The following is a 22842-nucleotide window of genomic DNA, read 5'->3' as shown; positions in this document are numbered from 1 at the left end:
AACAACACAAAAAAAGCAAAAAAAATGGAAAAAGGACACTAAATCCCCAGCAAGGAGAACCATGCCAAGCAGCAGGGAGGCACGAATTTCCACGAACCACTTCCAAGAGATGACCTCACCTCCTACCTAAAATGGGTATCTAACCCATCCCCTCAGGGACTATGCCTGCAGCCACTTGTGTGTTCTGTGTCATTGTACTTCGGGCTATGTAGTCTCTGTATGGGCCCCATATTATGTCCACTGTCCTGGATGAACTGGAAAGTAAAGTATAAAATTACTTGCTGTTGACATTACAAAATGGCAAGCTTCTTAGCCAGGCTTGCAGAGTGGGGATTCTACTGCTACCCCACAATAATGCAATCTCGCGCTTGGCCAATAGAAAACCCAGGGCAGCCAATTTCCGAACCTTCCGAAGGAAGTTTGCTACATAACCCAGCAGAGCAATCTCTGAAGTGGGCAGGAGTTGCATGGATAGTATGTCTTCTAGCGTAGAGTGAACAAGCGTTCAATACTGATGAATTTTAGGACACGTCCAGGCCATGTGAGAGAAGTCTGCAAATGGAGATAAGCACCTCAGACAGTGGTGAGGTCTGGTGCTGTCTATTCTATGGGAGTGGGCGGGAGTGTAGTACATCCTACGGAGAAATTTTAAATGGAGTAGTTTGTGTCTACTGTTCAAGGAGATCTCCCCGGTGGCCCTACAACACTGCTCCCATTGGTCGTCCGATATAGGCTTTCCTAAGCCTACCTTTCATGCCGCCCGCACCCTGGTGTCGGCCACTGGCCGAATCGCACAAAACTGTTTGTATAGTTTGGAAATCAGATGCGCCCCAGTTGGGCTCTGTATCACCAGCGTCAAGGGAGGGGTAGGTTCAGGGGCAGCAGGAAAAGAGGGAAACACGGCTCGAAGGGCGGAACGCACACGGGGTCAGGACAAAGGTATCCATAAAAGTACGCTCACTGAAGCGGGCCTCTTCCGATATCGAAAAAGCATGACCTTCCGGGAATAAGTCACCAAAGGTACGAACATGAAATTTCTCCAAGGTGCGTTGGTCCAAGGTCTCACCAGTTATCAGAAGCAAGGAAGGGTTAGGCAGAGGTAGATCAGGAGAGTATAGTGAATCAAACCCTAATAGTTTACGTAGCCTGTCCCAAGCCCAACACGTGGTTCAGACCATTTGAACATCCCGCGGATCCCGGGGGAAGCCCGCGGGGAGGATAGTAATGAGCTGACACGGGAGTACCAGGTCTGCCTCTGGTTTCAAATATGGGACGCGTGCATCCGGATGGAACCAAGCATACGCATACAGCATTGTGCGATCAGGTAGTACAAATAAAAATCCGGCACCCCGAACCCACCTCTACCATATAGTAAAGTAAGAATCTTCCAACTGACTTGTGGTGATTTATCCCCCCACACTAATCGTAAAAGTAGTGAATGCAGCTGTAGGAAGAAAGTCTTGGTGAGAGGGATAGGGATGTTATTAAAAAGGTAGAGAAACTGGGGCAGGACCACCATCTTAATTATAGCAATCCTGCCTGCCATAGACAGCGGGAGACATAGTCATTTTACGATCTGTGACTCCAACAAGCTAATTGCTCCACAATAGTTGAGTCTGATCATTGTAGCAGTGTCTAGATCTATATGAACTCCGAGGTGCTTAACCGAGTCGTAACACCATTCCTGTGGGAACTTGCTGGTCCAGGCAGTGGTGCCAGCCGTGAGGGGAGAAATAACGGATTTATGCCAGTTAATATTGAGCCCTGAAAACCTTCTGAACCTAATAATTTCCAAAATCAAGGGCTCTAGATTGATATGGGGCATCCTAACATAGAGAACAGTGTCATCCGCATACAATGAAATTAAAAGGGGGCCAGTTCGAAATTGTAGGCCACGGTGTAAGTGATTCTCTTGGAACTGGCGTACCAAAGGGTCCATGGCCAAAATAAAAAGGAGCGGAGATAATGGACACCCCTGTCTCGTACCACAAGTTAAAGGGGAAAGAATCGGAGAGAGTGCTGTTAAGGAGCAGTCTGGCTGTCGGCTTAGTGTATAACAGAGCGACCGTGGAGACCAAGCAGTCCGGCATACCCATACGGCACAATGCAGATAGGAAAAAGGGCCATTTGAGGGAATCAAACGCCTTTTCAGCATCCAGAAGAATGGCAGCTGCGGGCGTGGAGGGGTCAATCCTATGCAACACCGTATATAAGGTCCTCAAATTAAGAGAGGTGGATCTATGGGGAACGAATCCCAACTGCACCAGCGAAATGACAGTCTAATTGCAACAACCTTGTCCAGTATTTTATAGTCCAGGTTCAACAGCGACAATGGCCAATAAGAACCACACAATTTGGGGTCTTTCCCCGGTTTGGGCAGGAGAATGATTACCGCCTCTCTGAACGTTGGGGGAAGGATACCGATCTCAAGAGCCTCCGCATAGACCTCTACCAATCGCAATACCAAGATGTCCTTATAAGCCTTAAAAAAGTTGGCTGAAAATCCGTCGAGACCGGACATCGAAGAGGCACGTAGTGCATCGATGGCCTCCAAAACACTATCTGGAGTGATAGGGGACAACAGAAAGTCCTGCATGTAGCGCTCTAAATACGCCAGAGCAATCTCCAATAGGTAATCCCCTTGGTCACGCAGGTCACCAGAGAGTCGAGAAGTATAGAGTGTTTTATAATAAGAGAGAAAATGGTCGCAAATGTCCGGGGTAGAGTGTAGTGGGGTATCGCCTGGACCAGTCATTTCAGTAATGTAAGCAGAGACCCGTGGGGGGCGCAGAGTATTGGCCAACAATCTGCCGGGGCGCTCACCCTCGCTGTATCGCCGTGCAACGTGTTGCTTACTCCGGAACTACAGCTCCCTTTCCGCGGCTTCTCTATATTTCAGCAATAACTCCAATCGTCTTGATTCTATAGTCGCAGAGAGCGCCGCAAGCATGTCACGGTCTAACGCGGCGATGTCGTGCTCAATGCGGTTCAAGGTGGTGGGGAGGTCGCGCAGGACGCCAGCGTGTTTGGCAATGCACACCCCCCTAATGTAAGCCTTAAAGCCCTCCCAAAGAACCACCCATGTGTCTACCGATTCCGTGTTTATGTTGAAATATTCCTCGATAGCTCGTCTAATCTCTTCATTAAAAACCATATCTAACAAGGCATGGCCGGGGAATTGCCACTGCCTCTTATAACCCCCTAGTCTGAGAACCTTCAGCTGCAGGACCACCGGGGAGTGGTCTGAAAGTGTGCGAGGGAGGGTAAGGGCAGCAGCCAACCAGCCCGCTACCCCACGGGAAACTAACCAATAGTCGATCCTGGTCCATGTGTTATGAAACCCTGAATAATGAGTGAAAGCTGGAAGGTGTGCATGCATTTGAAGTTCAACGTCAACCAAGGAATACTGAACACAAATCCTTGAGGGCTTGACGTGCGCGGGGCTTGGCATCAGGGGAGGCAGAGGTACTATCCCTAGCGGGGTCTAACAAGAGATTAAAATCACCCCCCAATATCAAAAGTCCGGTGTCAAGCAAAAGGAGCCGAACCTGTAAATCATGAAAGAAAGCCGGGGAGTCTACATTAGGGCCATAAATTCCCACCAAGGTAACCCTGTGTCCCGTCAGCAAGCCAGTTACCATCAGGGTGTGGCCATCAGGATCGTGGATCATGTTCTAGAGTGCAAACTGGACCCTTTTATGTATGAAGATGGAAACCCCTCTCGCGTAGCTGCTATAATTGGAAAAAAAACTTGTGGCAACCGGCGCCGCATCTGATGTGGACAAGTGCATCTCCTGCATAAATAAGATGTCAATCTTATGTCTTACAATATAGTTGAGAACTTGTCTACGTTTTCTAGTGATGTTTAGTCCTCTTACGTTCCACGTCATCAGAGACAGCCCGGAAGGACAGGGCAAGTTACCTAGCTTGACCATTGAAACAGTGTCATTACAAACATACGCTTGATCTAAACCACATTGCGACCATAGATTCCAAACAGCTGCAAAAACCATTAATGCTGAGCCAACACCCCCATCCCACCCACCACACAGCCTCATGTAAACCCTAAAGAGGCAAATCCCAACACTTGTTTGGGAGGCCTCTTGCGGCAGGGAAGCAGATCTAGGCTCTCCGGAGGCCCCAGCGTTGTCCCTCCTGTATTCCCGGCAGAATTCCTGCGCCTCAGTGGGAGTGTCAAACACTCGGGACCTGCCATTGAGGTCTACTTTGAGCCTCACTGGGTACAGCGTACCGTAACGGAGACTCAGGTTTTTCAAGGTAGCTTTGACCCCTTGGAATTTGCGCCTTGCCTCTTGAACCACGATGGTGAAGTCAGGGAAAAAAGCCAGTTTGTTCCCTTGCCACTGGACCTCACCCAAATCACGAGCAGCACGTAGTGCGGTGCCTCTATTTCGGAAGTTCATGAGTCTGGCAATGATGGGACTTGGAGGCAGTCCAGGTCTAGGACGGGGGCCCAAGGATCTATGGGCACGTTCAACTACGAAGCCATGCGTGAATGTATCCCTGCCAAATAGGTCCAACAGTAGCTGTTCAACGAATGTGTCCATCCGACCGGTGGCTGTCGTCTCCGGAACTCCAATAATACAAATGTTATTTTGGTGACTATGGGCCTATAAGTCCGCGTCCTTGATAGCCACCTCCTTGAGGATCTTCTGTGTTCTTTCCAGCTGCTTCATAGAGGAGGAGGCACCATTCTCGACGTCGGATACTCTGGACTCAACTACATCCAGTCTACGATCATGCACCTGGATTTTAGTACTCATATCCGCCAGTTTCTTGTCCAGGTCATCGAACCGGCCATCTAGCGCCTTGAAGCCAGCCCTCATTTCAGCTAGCATGGCCGCAGCAAGAGGAGTCGAGCATTCGGTGTCCTGGGGGCCGAGGCCTCTGCAGATTGAGCTGTTGGAGCATCTGATGCAGGGCCCAGCGTTTTATCAAATTGCAGCTTGGTCTGCTTAGGGTCCTTCTTCACCATTTTGTTGAAGTTTAGAAGGGGATCCAGATGAAAGGAGCATGAGGAGAGCACCACTGTACAAGCCGAGCTCCAAAGGGGGTACTGCCAAGCGAGTGGAAGAAACTCAGCCGAGCCGACTGGCGGCGCCACACACACCAGGCCCAGGTCGTGGGGCAACCAGGATTCGAAGGGCAGCGGCAAATGAGGGGGAGCAGATGACTCCTAAATACAATGCAAGATCAGTCGCGGTATGTGGGCGCTTGCGTGCGATCACGGCATTCGCAGCTCCACCACTCTGAAGGCTACAAAGGGCACAGATCACAATTCGGCAACCAGCATCCAATCCACCCAGACTCCACAGACGAGTACCATGGTATGCCAGTATGTCAGGCCCAAGCTCAGCGCCAGCCCCGCACCTAGAGACAAGTTGGCGAGGCAGACTGTATTTCCAACAGCGTGAGGGGCCTCCAGCGGTGCAGCCACATCCGGGAGGGGTCCGGGCAGCAGAGGCACAGGCTGCAGCAGCACAGCAGGGGCTCAACCGGAGTAGTCGCCGCAGGAGAGGGTCAGCACAAATTGGTAGGGCTGGTGGACCGCACAAGATAAGCGGCGCAATCACAGTCGGGGACCCAACAGTAGCCGGTGTTCCCAACAGGGTCTCCAACCAGCATGAGGTAGACCCAGCAACACTGGGCAATACACACCCAGTGCAGGCCCCTACCCACTACCGGCATGGAGTACCCTCGGGGGGGGCTGAGGGTGGAAGCTCACGCTCTCCGCACTGCCCCAACACCACCTCTGCCCTCCCTCCCCCAGAAACCCAGGACTCCTCGCAGATGCACCCTCACACACCCGCCAGTTCTAGCACTCTAGGCCCCCGACTCGGAGCACCCACTAGGCCGCGAAAACCGGCGGGCCCAGCAGATACTGAGGGAGCCATTTGGAGGGGCGGCAGGGGGGACAGCAGATAGCGGAAAGCCCGCCGGCCAGGAGAAAAGGGCAAAAAGGCAGTAAAAGGGCAGCTAACGGACGCGAACTCACCGCACCCACAGCAACACTGCGCAGCTACGACGTTGGCCACAACACCACCACAGCCTTCAGCTCAGATCGGCTCTCCTCCGTAACAAATGTCGTACCGCTCCGGACCTCCGATCATGCGCCTCATGATCCCGGGCACTGTAGGATGGTGTACAGCTGCCAGTTCTAGCTCCTACATTAAGCTAAATGGAAGCTTGTAAGCCCGACCGGCAGAGCTTCAAGCGGATGCGGCCATCTTGGCCGCCGTCCCTGTTCACGCCCCTCCTGAAAATTGAAAATTTGTAGAGTTCTATATGTTCCTTGTATTGTGACTTCTACTTATTTGCATTTCACTTCGGAAGTCACTTTTAAGTCACCTGCCTGTGGTAAGGAAATCGGCTGATTTCCCAATATCTCTTCACGCCCTGCTCACTCACTGATTGTACACTGCTTTGCCTGAATTTTTTGTTTATTTAATATTAAAAATTGTCTATGTAGACATAAGCAGACCCAATCTTGATTGTAACGTTGTGGCTATCTACATTAACTTATGTTAGAAGGGACCACTGTCTCTTAGAACTTACGAGTACATGAAAAAGGCATCCAAGAATCTTGAGGCCAGACAGGAGCTTTAGAAGCACTGGTATGAACAAAAGGCTGCCCTGGTTAAATTTCAACCAGGGTAAAAGGTGTGGGTTTTGGAGCAAGTGGCACCAAGGGCTCTCTAGGACAGATGGAGTGGCCCTTACCCTATCCTAGAAAAGAAAAGTGGGTCACCTACAAGGTTGTTCTGGGCACAAGCAGGGCACCCAAAAGGGTTACCCATGTGAACCGCCTTAATCTTTTTCATTATAGGGCTGGCATCACCATGCTGATGGTTACTGATGAGGATCAGGAGCCTGAGAGTGACCCTCTCCCTGACCTCCTCTCATACAGCCCAAAATATGGGTAGGTGGATGGAGTTGTCCTTTCAGATACCCTTTCTGCCCAACAGCAGACTGATTGCAAGCAAGTCTTGCAGCAGTATGCAACACTCTTTTCCTTGACCCCTGGTCAGACAAACTGATGTATCCATGATGTGGACACTGGTGACACTTCACCTGTCAAAAACAAAATCTATCGCAAGTCTGATCAAGTCAAGGAAAACATTGGAGCTGAAGTCAGCAAGATGCTGGAGTTAGGGGTTATTGAACCCTCTGAGAGCCCTTGGGCCAGCCCAGTGGTTCTAGTCCCCAAACCTTATCCACAGGGTGGAAATAGAGGGATTAGGTTCTGTGTGGACAATAAAGTGCTCAACTCTGTCACAGGAGCATAGAAATTTGGCTGCACCTAGTTTGTCTATCAGTTTATAAGTACCTTTGATTTAACTGCAGGGTACGGGCAGATCAGCATGGCACCAGGAACAAAAGAAAAGACAGCATTCTCCACACCAGATGGGCACTATCAGTTTACTAAAATGCCCTTTGGTTTAAAGAATGCACCTTCCACTTTCCAGAGGTTGGTGAATCAATCCTTGCTGGTTTGGAATCCTCTAGTAAAGCTTTTCTAGATGACATTGCTGTCTTTAGTTCCACCTGGCAGGATCACCTTATCCACCTTGAGAAGGTTTTACATGCCCAGCAAACTGCAGGCCTAACTTTCAAGGCATCCAAATGCCAGATAGGGCAGGTAACTGTGGTGTACTTGGGCCCCCTTGTTGGTGGAGCCCAGTACAGCCCTTGCAGCCCAATATCCAGGCTATCCTGGACTGGGAAGCTCCAACAACCCAGACCCAAGTCAGGGCATTCCTTGACTTGACAGGGTACTACAGGAGGTTTGTGAAGGGATATGAGTCCATTGTGGCTCCCCTCACAGAACTTACCTAATGCCCAAAAAGGTAAACTGGACAGTTAGTTGTCAAAAGACTTTTGACAACTAGAAAGAGACAATGTGCTCAGCTCCAATTCCCAAAGCTCCAGACTTTGCAAACTGTTTATTGTGCAGACTGATGCCTCTGAGCTAGGGATAGGAGCAGTCCTATCCTAGACCAATGATGAAGGCCAAGACCAACTTTTTGCTTTTATAAGCAGAAGGCTTCTCCCCATGGAGCAGCATTTGAGTGCCATTGAGAGGGAGGCCTTTGCTGTGGGTTGGTTCCTGAAGAGGCAGAGACCATGCTTGTTTGGTACTCACTTCCCAGTTCAAACTGATCACAGACCTCTCAGATGGCTAATGCAGATGAAAGGGGGAAACTCTATACTGTTGATGTGGTCCCTCTTCCTACCGGGATTAGACTTTTACGGGGGAACACAGACCTGGGACTGCCCTTGCCAATGTAGATGGACATTTCAGGTTCTTCCACTTAGAAAATGAAGACTCTCTAGGGAAAGGTTAGTCTCATACTCTTTCATTTTGGGGGGCATTGTGTGAGGAAGTGACCTCGTTCTGCATGGTAGCCCCCAGTTTATGCTGAACTGCTGATGTGTTTTAACTGAGTGTGCCCTGGGCTCCAGCCAATCAAGCACCCAGGGCCTATGTACTTTCCCTAAAACTGCATTGAAAACAAAACCCAATTGGCATCTCTGGCCACAGGTCAGCCCCTGGTAAATGGTACCACAGGTACCCTGGGCACTGTGACCAGGGAAGACCTTAAAGGGCTGCAGCACTTATAGTGCCACCCTTAGAGGCCCTGTACCATTACACTCACACACTGCCTTTGCAGGCTGCATGTCTTGGTGCAGAACAGAGTGAAGAGTCGACATGGCACACAACCGTGTGTGCCATGCCTACAACCCACAGCCCTGGCATATATCAATCACTCCTCTAGCTGGGTGCCCTATACCAGTGGTGAGGGTACAGGTGCATGAGCCCTGTACCCCTACAATGTCTAAGTTCATTCTTAAACATTGTATGTGCAGTGCTGCCATTAAGAGTTTATGGTGCTGGGAGTTTGTCATTACGAACTTCACAGCACCATACTGGCTACACTGAAAACTGAGAAGTTTGGTATCAAACTTCTCAGCACATTAAACCACACGGATGCCAGTGTGGGATTTAATGAAAAATGTACACAGAGGGCATCTTAGAGATGGCCCCTGAAAAACGACCTACCACTAGTGCTAGGCTAATTGGCTGCTTTCAGCTGCCACCACCAGACATGTTTCTGGACCCCTGGGTTGAGAGCCTGCTGTTCTCGGGGGCCTGAAACAATGCACAATCTGGGACGAGGTGCTAAGCCTCTTCCCCCATTATGGGCACGGACCACGAAGGGGAAGCTTCAAAGGCTTGCCACCTTTGTGAGCTTCCCCAGGCCACTTGCTGCTTTCAGCAACTGGTCCCCACTGGTTCTGACCCCCACTTTGGGTGGAGAACCAGCGGGAAAATCAAGTGAGGAAGAGAGGTGTGCCTACTTTTGCAAACTCCACCCCTCAGGTGGGGTAGGCAAGGTGAAGCACAACTCTCAGTCCACGCCATCTTGCAGATGGGGGACCCAGCCAACCAGGGAAAGGTTTATGCCCCCTCCCACTGGACGGTGGCATAATAGGGGGTGTACCCACCCCAGGGAAGGGACCCAATTGGTCCCAACCTTTTTAACTACCTGTAAATCCCCTAAATCTAGCATTTAGGGGCACCCCTGAACCTTGCTTCCTCAGACAAGAACTTGCAAGAAGATAAAAAGAAGGACCTAACAGTCGTGCCAAAGCGAACAGGAGGAGGATGCCCACTGTCTTGGCCCCAGCCCTATCGGCCTGTACCCACCTCAAACCTGCTCCAGCAAAATACCAGTGTGTCCTGCAGCCAGCAACCTCGACACACCTGGAGAACCTGCCTGCCTTCAATCCTAAAGACTCTGCCTCCTGTGAACACCAGATTTGTTCAATCAACAGATCCCAGTTCCACATGGATCCGTGGGTCTGCACCACTCTGCACCAGACGTCCACGACCGGAGTTCGAGTGGCCTAGCACAAAGAGGCGGTCCCCCCTGGTCATCCTTACCTGAGATCTGATGACCCCTGACCTGCCTCAATCATCCAGCCGATGCCTGCAGCCTCGAACTGGAAGTTCTCCACAACTGCGACCAGGAGCTGGTAAGAAGATCTGACCCTAAAAGGCACCCCTGCACCTGACACCCCACAGGCTTGGGTGGCCTAACAGACAGTGCCTAACCAATCCCCATGATCCCAACTGACCTCCAAGTGATGGTCGCACCCAGAAGACTTTTGTCCCCAAGCCTGCAGTGCTTTTGCAAACCGGAGACACCCCATTGAAGGTTACAGGGCTTCTGACTCCAAAACAGCACTCTGCACCCCCACTGGATAACATTGGGCTTCAGCACTCTGCAGTCGGTCCTCCTAGTGCCGCTGAGGGTGTAACACAAGTGTATCCTAGACCCTGGGGGACCCCTGAGTCTAATCCTAAAAAATACCAAACCCCACAACCAAGTACTTACCTTTAAACCGAGAACACGATTTTCCTTCGTAGGATAACATTGACTGTTTTTCTATGAAAAGTTTCTAAGTGTGGAGTTTGAAAACCTAAAGAAATTCTTTAAAATTGTACTAACAAAACGCATTTACTTATGTGTTTGCAGGTACTGTCCCAGTGTAGTATCCAGGTATACTACACTTTTTAAGAAAAGTAATCTGAAAGTAATGTACTGGTAATTTTACTAAAAAGCCCATTCAAAGTATATGTACTGTATATACAAAGCATTGCATTTCCCAGTAACAGCACTGTAAGTCAAAACAAAGTGCATATACAATTACAATTCAAACTGTATTTCAACAGTATATTTACTGCAAATTATTTATCACTTACCTTTGCCAGGCTTGCTTGGTTCTAGGAAATAAAATATCTGAAAGAATATTTTTATACAAAAACAATTGGTCTGAAGTTCAGTCTTTGAGTGTGTAAATTAATTTGCTGACTGAGTGTGTTACACAAATGCTTAGCACTTAAGCATTTGTGCATTAAGCACAAATGCTTAATGCCTTACTGCTCGATCACACTATCCCAAATAAAAAGTGACATCCTATCTACGTTACCTCTGCCTACCTTTTGGGCTCCACTAGACTCTGTAGGAAGCTGGCTCTGCATATAGTATACCAAAATGAGGTATAGCGTGCACAATGTACATTTGTTTGTGTTTTGTCCTCTAAAGAACATGGCTGGACGATGTCTCTTGTGGGTTTGGAGGAGAGTTGAAGGTTGATATGTGTTGTTTCTCATGACTCTTCCTTTTGTCAGTTGCATACGGCTCCTGGTATGAACACGTCAAGGGCTGGTGGGAGAAGAGAAAGGACAACTGCATCCTGTACCTGTTCTATGAAGATATGAAGGAGGTGAGAAGCCAAAGGAACGAAAACCACAATGAACATTCCTGCTTGTAAAATTTCACCTTCGGATATCACTGTACTATTTTATTGGTGTATGTTAATCTGGTGGCTCCCGCTTTTCTCTCTATTTCAGGACCCAAAGCAGGAAATTCGGAAGATCATGCAGTTCATGGAGAAGGATTTGGAAGAAGAGATTTTGGAAAGGATCAATCACCACACAACTTTCAAGGAAATGAAGGATAACTTGATGACCAACTATAAGACCACTCCAAAATGTAGGATGGATCACCAGGTATCCGCTTTCATGAGAAAAGGTATTTGTCTCCTATTGACCACCACATGTCCTCATTCAGAGCAGGGAGAAAGTCAGTTTCACACTTACTCACTGCTGGCTGATCATTCTTCGAGGTATATCACACAGTAATGCATTTTTTGGCATGTCAGGTCTTTCAAAAATTGTTAAAGTAAAGGCTTTTATATATGTATGTAAACTTTAAATCAGAAAACAAGTGTTCCAGGATATGCATGAACATGCCACCTCCATACCTCCATTCATTAGATCTAAAGAGAATCTGTTTGGATCAGGAGTTGAAGTGCTTTAAAAAAAGTGTGGGAACTGTGATGGTGCATGTAATGAAGGTGGGGCCAGTGAGCATGGGGACGGGGTCAAAGGTGTGGCTAAAAATATTTTGCAACTTTTTTAGGTCCTTTTCCATTAGGTAACTGCATATAAAACAAGCATTGGCATGGCCAATAGGTCTCGCCTTTGGACCGGCACAGGACAGCAGCTAAAATGCCCCCACGTAAGCGCGTCCCACATCTACTCTGTTCATCCCCTTCCACCCTGCCAACGTTTTCTGGGGTACTTGGCACATTGTGCCTCAATCCAGGCCTAACCCAATACATCAGCAGGACCTGGAGTGAAATTGTTCATTTTCACCTACAAACACGCATTTCCACCTGTGAAACCTTATTTTATATGATATAGATTTTGAAGCCTTGCCTGTATATTCAGCCTCTAACGCGTCCCCCTCTATCTCTTTCCCTGTCTTCTTCTCTGTCCCTCGCCGTCTCCCTCTTTCCCCCCATTTCGCTCTCTCTTTCCAAGCTTCTCTGTCTCGCTCGCACACTGATCCCCTTTATTCTTCGGGGAAATCCTCGGTTTTCTGAAGCAGATTTAAATTATAGGTGATGCAAATGCATGGAGTTATCCGACAGTTTGAGTGAGTAAACTGTTATGGTACCTCAGTGAGTTTCGTACTCACGGCTGAGATGTGAGTTCAGTCTGCAGGTCACAGGTCTAAATACCGCCTAACTCTGTGTTTCATACTTCCAAGGTCATGTCATTTGTATGTTTGAGTTTTGAAATATTTTATCGACTGCAGGGATTCAAATTCGCACAGTGGTGACCAAACCAGCACACATCCGTTTGCTGTTTGATTGACTAGTCGCGTTACCTCTAGTTTGATAACTGTCCTTTCCCCTATGTGTCCCAAAGTGCCTGTGACCTACTGAAAAGTAATTTGCAGCTCTTTACAAACCCCCCAATCAGAAAAAAATGTGTTGCCCACAGTGCCTGTGATCTAGTTCAGGCCACAAACATCTAATTCAGACACTCATTTTTTTCTGAATTTTTTATCAGCTAAGGGTATTGGGCGCGTGGAGATTTTGCCCAGGATCCCACAATTTCATAAAGTACGGAGCCGGGATTATAGGAGTTTCCTGTTAGCTCCGCAGTTAGTTAAGAGTTTAACTGGAAGGACCACATCTCATTCTTGAGGAATAGGTATTTATGCAAGAAAAATCTAAGTTTGCATTACCTCTCATATGAAGCTTCTGTTGAATTATTTCTCACCTCCCTGTCTTGATGCTAGCGATGCGCGGCTGCATCATTTGTTCGTATGAATACTACTTGATGAAGGAGTTAAAATTAAACAACAAAATTAACCAGTTTGCCCCCCACATTTCATTTGATTGTTGCTCCGTGTGCAAATTTGTCGATGTAACTTAAACAAGCACAAGCGCTCTCGCCTCGCGCTGCAACAGGGGGAGGGGAGAGAGGAGGGGCCTGCGCGATTCCCTTGCGGGAGCGAGCAGCAAGGCACGATAATTGAGAACATATGGCACTGCTGCTCGCTCCCACAAGGGAATCGCCAAACGTGCACGCGTTGCCATTGAAAGCAATGCAACAGGTGCACGTTTTTTGGGCAAAAAAAGGAACCCATGGCTAAAGGTCTTTTTCCTATGCAGTGCATGCGCGCTGCATAGGCGAGACCTAAAAACGCACAGCATAAATGAAACCTGTATTAGTTAATGTACTGCAGAGGTCTCTGTGTGTAACCAGAGAGCCACAGCAGTGAAACCGGGTCGGTGCAGTGGAGAATAGTATTAGTAAGTTTGTATTTTTAGTGCAAAGGGCCCTAGCCTGTGACAAACAGTGCAGTAAATATGAAAGTCATTTTTTTTAACTTGATTTACACGCAGTAAAAGATGGGCTGCTACAAAATGTTCAATAAAGTTTAAGATAAAAAATGCTTCCAAAATATAGATTTTAGTAATTCTGAAACTATATGTAGTGATTGTTTTTTATGACTGTTCATTACAAGCTCACACTTCACAGCTCAGTTGGTAACTCCGTTGCAGTATCACTCAAAAGAATAAATCTTGATCATCAGAAACCTTCAAGGGATTTCATCAATTAAAGCCTGTACTGGCTTCCAAGTGCACTTTGCAGTTGAACATTTACCAGTTGTGCACATGTGTATTTCTTTCGAGCAAGCAGACACCCTGGCAAGAAGGCGTGTGTGGCTGTCCGTCACGTTCTCGGTTTCACAGCACTTGAGACTCCCTGCCTTAACTTCAGTTGAAGCATTTCAAGGATCAGAATTAACCATCCCAGGATGATTTTCTTTTCACATAAAGTAGGGCAACTGTTTTTCTTAAATTAAAAATGTATGGGCACACCGTTGCCCTCAGATCTCACGCATTTCGACCGCTAGTTTGGATAACAAGGGAAGTATTCATATTTCATATCGAAATTTGTTGAGCAGAGTACGTTTCCTGCTTATCTTGCAATTATACCATTATGTCTACTGAGTGGATTGTGACCCTCATCCGAACTCAGTGGTTATCGTTGAAGAAGTTAGCTACATGGATAAACTGAACGTCTACACCTCTGTATGTTAGAAAACGGTAATGGAATCCAGATAAAGTTTGTTTACAACTCTGTTCCAGCTTTGCCATATCATGCATAAATAAGGAAGAAGTGCAAATGTACCCTATTTGTTGCATATGAAACTCCCAATGTATACAAAAATGGTTATTTCTTTCTCTCTACACAGGGATTACAGGGGACTGGAAGAACCACTTCACTGTTGCACAGAATGAGAGATTCGATGAAGACTATGAGAGGAAGATGGCGGGCAGCTTGTTGCACTTCAGGACGGAGATATGACATTCAAACCTGTACCTCTCAGTGTTTTGCATTAAAAAATATATTTACTGCTCTCGATGTTTTTGAATTTGCATCATTCACCATTCTTGACTGATCATTTCTCTAATGAGAGCCTAGCCTACCATTGTTATCCCATGTTGCCGCAGCAACTACTGCTGTCTACCAATGGAATAACCCACCCTCTAGCCAACATTCTAGTCTCCCACCTTTGCCACTGTCTTGCCCTGTTATAATCTCTTTTTGAACCAATCACCTATCCCAGTTTATAATCTGCTGTGTATTTGCTAGGGACTGGGAGCAGTATTTCATGAAGCTTTCAAGAATTGTTTATATTTAGAAACCAGAGGTTCATGGGAAGTAATGCACAGGCCCTTATCCTTGCCTCCTTTAGGCTGACACTGACCAAGACAACTCTGAGCATTTTGATGCTTCACTCCATCTGTATTGTAATACATGTCCGCGCCCTCATTTCTCACAGGTTGAGTTGGTCCAAATAATCCATATTCATTTTGATGATCCAGGATCGAGCCGTCATAAGGGGCAAGCTTTTCCTGCAAAGACGGAGGTATCATGAATAATGAATTAAAACATGTAATTGAGAGGTAGGTGGCAATGGGGCCTACCCAAATAAGATAAGGGATGAGAATCAGAGTTTTTGAGTGATGATCACATAGATGAAGACATTCCAAAAGGCACGAATCAAAAGTAGATTGAAAATGGCATTAATTGGAAAGAGAAGACATGGTTATTGGAGAGGGCAGATTGGGTAGAAGTAAAGAAGAACATAAGCTTGAGTGAAGATGCCTGCCTATTAGTGGTTCAAAGCTGGTAGAGATTGTAGGAATAACTGTGTGGTATGTAGTTACTGTTACTGTTACTTTAAGTATTTAGAATCCTTTATTTAGAATTCTTTTAGGTCATTAGGACTCTGTATGTTGGGTCAGTTGCTGTCTGTTTCCTGCTCCTTCAACTGCTCATACCGTGGGCTCCTCTTATCTGTACGACTATAAATAGAGAGAAGATTTACTTTATTCTGCTGAGTTTCCTGTCGTGCTTGGCATTCCCCTCCACAACATATTGGTACCAGGAGTAGGGTAAAAAGGAACTTTTTGCCTGTCCTGCTCTTATTTGAATTGGAGCCCACCGGACCGCTGTTCCTGTATTCTGGACACTACTTCCCTACAAGACATTGGCTGCATTCAGGTCGGTCAAATATTACGTCTTATTCCTCTACTTCTACCCGCTATTTCTGTGAGAAATCTGGCTGACCGTTGAAGCGCGCGACTGTTTAAAATGTTGCTTACGTGGCTCGCCCTTCCTATTCCCGCTTCGTTCTAAGTGGTGGAACTTCACCGGCCATTCTGTTCTCCTGGTTTCTCTGTCTTTTTCTGCCATCAGACCACCGCGATGCATGCTGGGAGAACGTCCTGATGTCATACGTTCTCCAGCGGCCATCTTGAATCAGTCTAAAAATGTATTTCGAAGACGGATTTCCTCAATTGTAACCAGTAGCATCTTAACTGTGCCGGAGACCATTATCGGTGATTTGCACACCATATTTACAACAAAAACAGCCTCAGCTGTATGCGAGATCCTGATTATCAACCGGCACATCAATTTCTACTTTATATTTGAAGTCTTCAATGATCATTTTATGGTACTTTACAGATTATATATATCTATACTTCATTTTAAAAACAAGTGTTATTAATACTTAATTTGATTGTACTAATTCAAATATTTGCCTGCTAATAATTTTTATACTTTCATAAAGAGTGATTTATGCTTATTTGGGATTCATAATCCAGCCAAGGAATTATTCGGCCAGCACCTTTCTTGTCAAAACCAGGAAAACTCGATTTAAAGTGGGCTGAATGGTTGAGAGACTTCGAAAACGATCTCACTGCTATTGATGCAGACAGTTACTCACCTTCAAGGAAGTTAGCCCTACTAATAAATCACCTTGGTACAGCTGGCCGCAGAGTTTTTGTGAACTTACCACGCTATCCTCCTCCAATAGCTGAAGATGCTGTCTGGAATGTTTTCATTGAAGCCAAACTACGCATGGGCAAACAGTATTCTGACTCTACAAGCGTTATTTTAGAAAGATTTAACTTTGCTATGTGTAAGCAATCTCCTGAAGAGTCAGTGGAAGATTATATAGCATCTCTTAGAGTTCTAGCTGAAAAATGTGATTTTGGTGCTAATGTGGATATTTACATAAGAGATCAATTTGTTTTTTACTGTCACTCTAAGAAGATTCAACAGCATCTTCTTACTTCTATCAATCCTACTCTAGCTGAAACAATCAACATCGCAAAAAGTATTAAAAGTTTGATTGTTACATCTAAAGTACTATCTACTCATTCCAATCAAACCACTCTCGCTTACAATCAATCTTCTGTTCCGTCTAATGTGAATTTAGTTTATGATGACAATTCTGTATGTGCTATAAATACTAAACAAACATTTAATGCTGCAAATTCTAAACAATGTTCAACAAACGGCTTTATAGGAATCAACTACAAAGGAGTCAACTTGTTTGTTTCAGATGTGGTTAAAAAAATCACATAGGAAACAATCCAAACTGTTCTGCTTTAGGAACAAAATATATTAAATGCCAAAATTAAGACACTCTCAAGGACTATATAGGAATGGTATGTATCCTACATCATCTAATAGAATCAATATTTCAAACATTTCCTTAGATACTTCGGAAATCCAAGATTGTACCTTTTCAATTCACTAACTTAGTAGTTACTGTAGAAGTTCCTGAATCTTCAGACAAACCCATTAAAGGAACTTTAGTTGACATTTCCATTAATGATATAAGCATTTTAGCCCTGGCTGATTCAGGAGCTCCTGTCACCATTTTAGCAGACAAAACATTTTACAAATTTTGGCCGAACACTATGACTCTTATCACTCCTGACATTAACCCTAACACCTTCAGAGAACAAGATATTGATCACCTAGGTTATTTTTAGGATATATTAGTGTCTGGGCAGATCTATTAAAATTAAATGTATATAGCCATAAAAGGAAGGGACATTATTGGTGGGAAAGACCTTGCTCTTTTAGGTATCATCCTGCGTCCTGGTCAAGATCCGCCAATAATTTTAGGTGATTTACCATCTAGTGTTTTTTCCATCAGTCAACCAGACCCAGTTGCTGAAGATTTGGTAAAATCTTTTCCTAATGTATTTAAAGATACTGTTGGCCAGTCAGTCAAAAGTACATTATTCGGTTCATATCAAAAACCATAAAAGTATACACACATCAGAAATCAAGATCATATTACATTAATAAAATCAAACATGAACATAATAAATATAATTTGTTAAAACCCCCCAAAAATGTGCTATTTACAACTAGGCCAATTCATTTTTTTCTCAAGTCTCATAGCTATGGTTAAAAAGCATGCCACGTTAAAAATTTCCCAAGTGTTCGACAGTAACTGGAGGTACATAAGGGCTGGTTTAACTTGTCTAAACCCTTTGTATTTGATCAATGGTATAATTGAACTTTTTCCGTAGCTCCACTAAGTATTTACAAAAAAAAAAAAAATGTGCAGTGTCCATTATAGAAAAGCCATCACATGGACAAATGTCTAGATTTTTTGTTTTAGTCCAGCTTGGTCGTGTAGTAAGGAGCAGATGAATTTTGTTCAACCTAAATCTAGTTAGGAGAAAACGGTGATTAGAGTTATTGACTATTTTCAAATATAATTCAGTATCGTTGGAATTGATTAAGAGCTGATGAGCCCTCACGGTCACTTTACTCAGTTCCATTTCCTCCCTTACAAAACTCTTGTTCAGCATAAAAGTATCTTTGGTCCATTTTACATCTCCCTTGACCAGGTTTTGGGGCTGTGTGAACAGTTTTGGGCGACCTAATAAATCAGCTAAGGCTTTAACATATCTCAACCATGGAATGGATAAACTGTGGTCCAAAGTCAAACAGTAGTTCAAAATTTCATGATTTAAAACCAGTTCCGGATTTATCCATGTTGTTATCCATTTTAAAAGAGGTGCCACAGTTATACGGTCTTCCAAATACCCAACCCCAAGTTCCTGATGGACAATATAACCAGGAGTTGATTGGGGCACTGATAGGATATTGTTCAAAAACGTATCCTCAGCGATACTGTTGGCACTGTCAAGGGTTATAAACAGACTATTATGTTAAAGGAAAATGCTGTTCCTAGAATACATAAAGTCAGACCAGTACCACTTAGCATTAGAGAAGATTTGAAGTCACTACTCAATGATCTTCAAAATTAAGGTATCATTTCTCTTATTGATTCATCAGAATGGATTTCTCCGGTTGTTTTACAGGAAAAAAAGACTGGGGACTTGAGACTCTGTGTGTATTTAAGATCTCTAAATGAAAACATCCTTGTTGATTGCCATCCCTTACCCCTCATACATGAAATGCTAGCCAATCTTGGTAAGTCAAACATTTTTTTAACTATAGACCTTCATTCGGCTTACCATCGAATTCCATTTTCGCCAAATTGTCAAGCACTTACCGCTTTTGTAACGCCTTTTGGGGCTTTTAAATATCTTATATTTCCTTTTGGTCTTGCATCAGCCGCGAGTGTATTTCAAAAAATTATGGATACTCTATTTAGTGATTTTGCTCAAGTGCAGGCATTCCAAGATGATATCTTAATCCATACAGAGACAAAAGAGAAGCATTTACACATACTCAACATTGTACTCAAAATCTTAAAAGACAAAGGCATGACAGTAAAAGCCAATGAATGCAAATTACTTGTCAACTAGGTTGAGTACCTGGGGCACACCATCTCGAGCAAAGGCATTAAACCCAAATTTTGCAATGTTGAAGCTATAAGTAATGCTCTTCCTCCTTATGACAAAGATTCTCTACGCTCGTTCCTAGCACTTTGCAAACATTATGCCAAATTTGTACTGGGGTATGCACAATTAGTCCAACCACTAAGAAGTCTACTTAAAAAAGGTATAACGTTTGAATGGGATGACACTCTGTGTGATGCATTTGAAAAATCAAATTACTAGTGATCAATGCTCCTGCTTTACAACCATTTGTCTCCAATGCCAAGTCTTTTGTGTCTGTAGATGCCAGTCAAAAAGGCCTTGGAGCAGCTTTTGGACAATGGGTTGATGGTAAAGAAAATACCATTGATTTTGCCTCCCATGCTCTAACTCCTACTGAATGCAATTACAGCACGATTGAACGGGAGACCTGTGCTATTGTCTGGGCAGTCCAGAAATTCAAAACGTATATTTGGGGTACTCAGTGTGAAATTTTTACTGACCACAAACCCCTTGTTTCACTATTGTCCGGTAATGGTTTGGGGAAGTCTTCAGCACGACTAGTTAGATTGCTTTCTAAATTACAAGAATACAACCTCATTATAAAAATATATTCAAGGAGGTGAAAACATCAGTGCTGATTGTCTTTCACGTATTCCTTTACCTGATTGCAGTGAAGGTGAAACTGACATCCACAAAGATTGTGTAGTTGGCATCATGATGCTATTTCCAGGTCTCGAACATATTACAGGGGTGACCCAATTAGCCCATAGGCTTTTGGGTATTGAACAAAGTAAACAAAAAAGTAAAGCCTACGGAATTGTAATACATCTAGTTAATTGTAAGAATGGATACCATTACTTATCCATTCTTGTATTAATCATTCTCAAAACAAATTAATTAAGACATTTTCAGATACAGAGATACTCCCACTGGATTGCCAAAACTAAACAAATACAGAGATTTATCAAGTATGTGGTTCAGGTATTTCTTTTAATTCAACCTCATTTTACCTTAAATATTTGTCTCTCACATTACACATAACTATACAAAATTCATATATACAAACACAAAGAAATATTTCTCCTTTACACATATATACAATTTTTTAGAACCAAACTCAAGGTTCTTTTGCCCCACTTATTTTATACAAGGATGTCAATGCATAATTGATCCACATAACATTCCTTCTTTTCAGATCACCAAAACAAAACCAACACAAAAGGAGTGTAGAAAGGTTTAACCACTTTTAACCGGTCTCCATCTAGCACTCCCTTTAAGATTGTAATTTCATCATCAAAGTTAGTACAGATTTTGTTGTATTGGAGTCTTCAAATAATGTGTGTCGACGCGTTTCAGCCTCTACTTAATCCAGGCCTCATCAGGACTATGAGGGCAAATATAATGGAAACCTAAAACGAAAAAAACTGAATTTGTATTCCATATATATTATCCGGGAAAGCGTATCACAAACCTATGCACATAACTACTGTGAATCTATTCACAACATCAAGTGCTGTGAATCTATTTACAATATCAAGTATCTCATCTTGAAGTGAATGGCATCAAAAGTGAATATATTATATTTAGTGAACTCCATATTTAGTGAATACTAATTAAAGGAAGATAAAGAAAAGACCCTCAGCCATGACAACGTGTTAGTTGTGTAAAGCCTCTATGTCGACAACCACTATATCATGCATAGACTAGTCCCAATTCAGTAGCCCTTGGTGCGGTTAAAATACATATAGCATACCAGGACTGGAACTTATGTAGCCAGGAAAGAGAGATCAGAATTCTCTAGCGGGCGGTTTCACTTATACGGGCTATAAGAGAAAAGCATACACTTACTAAGTATCGAAAAATAACCACCAAAGCCTGAGTGTAGAGCCCTGTAAGCACCAGGCTAACCTTGTTAAAAGGACGCTTCAAATTCGGGCAGTTGCCTCAACAGAAATGAAAATCTGTAATGGAGATACCTAAAAGTAACTAGTCTCCTCTACGTTATTTTTAAATTGTTAACACACACAAACACACGGGAGCAGAAAAGCTCCGCTCTATATTCATACCTCTTGTTTGGATCCAAAGTATCTCCACGACGGCGGTGGTTTCAGTTAGCAAGTCACCCCGGGTCTTATCACTCGATCTCAGTATCGCTTGCGTTGTACCATGTAGACAGAAACGACAGACTACCCGTAGAGGCTCAAGCCTCGCGTTTGAATTACAACAAAACGTGCGTTGCTTCCATATTATATGCAACGGCGGACTTCCCAGCTACCATATACTATAATCTCGCAATAATATTATCGGTAAAGCTAAAGACCGGACTACGCCCAAATTTTCATGCCATAATCGGGACAATTAAGGCTAAAGACAGGACAAAGTCCTAGTTATCAGAACATAATTGAGACAAATTTCGGAAAGAGAGAAAATATAGATTTAATAACGAATCTTTTAGTTAAAAGAATTTAGACACCTTATAACCCCGTGTGATGCCAACACCTCTCACAATCTCGTCATACAAAACATCTTGATCCCAATGTTGGGTTCGTTATAACCAATTGTTCATTGACATTTGTAACACCTCAAACCATATATAAATATATATATATTGCAGCCATGAATGTTAATCACAGACATCCTTCTGTGAGTTATTGTAGTAATGACCAAATTTCATCTCTGTCATTTAGACCTGTTCTAGCTGTTTGATATTTTTCAATTAATCTGGCCTCCAATCGATTTAGTTTATTTTCTGTCTCACTTCTGTTTGTGTTGAACACAGTACATAGTACTGACCATTTCATGTCTGTTTTGGAGTGGCTGTTTCTTTGATAATGCAATACCAACGGAGCCCCTGGAGTATTGCATCTCACTCCGGATTTATGCTGCAATATTCGTTTTTTGACGCTTGTACTGTCTGCCCTATATAAAACTTATCGCATGGGCACTTTATGCAGTATACAGTAAATTTGGTATTGCAGTTAGAGAAAGATCTTTGGTGATGGGTTTTACCATTTATCTCAATTTCCTTAGTCTTTTGTAGAATCGCACACAAAACAGTTATGGCATCTGTAATGTCCAATAATCGTCGGCAGTTTTAACAAATTGTGGGTATCTCTCAGAGGCAGTAACGTAGGGGGGGCGGATTTCACCAATTGGTTCTGAATATTTTTACACTTTTTAAAGGCAAATAACGGTTTAGGTATACCCTAGTTTTCAATTCGTTTCCAATTGTTTTGGATCAGCTTTTCACCTTATTAGCTCTTGGATCATATGTTAATA

General features: G+C 44.2%; 1 protein-coding gene across 1 annotated transcript in view; it reads left to right on the top strand.

Annotated features, from left to right (window-relative positions):
• The window catches only part of LOC147705722 (sulfotransferase 1 family member D1-like), a 417136-nt gene extending 402321 nt beyond the window's left edge, over positions 1-14815 (top strand). The window contains exons 6-8 of the mRNA XM_086932157.1: positions 11219-11313; positions 11441-11621; positions 14649-14815. Of these exons, the coding sequence (XP_086788283.1) occupies positions 11219-11313; positions 11441-11621; positions 14649-14761 (389 nt within the window). The 3' untranslated portion in view covers positions 14762-14815. The remainder of the gene's footprint in view (positions 1-11218; positions 11314-11440; positions 11622-14648) is intronic.
• Positions 14816-22842: the final 8027 nt, after the last annotated feature.

Source organism: Lissotriton vulgaris, chromosome 7, assembly GCF_964263255.1.
Source record: "Lissotriton vulgaris chromosome 7, aLisVul1.2, whole genome shotgun sequence".
Taxonomy (NCBI): domain Eukaryota; kingdom Metazoa; phylum Chordata; class Amphibia; order Caudata; family Salamandridae; genus Lissotriton; species Lissotriton vulgaris.
Note: the sequence above shows the minus strand (reverse complement) of the source record. Positions and strands in the feature narration are given on the sequence as shown.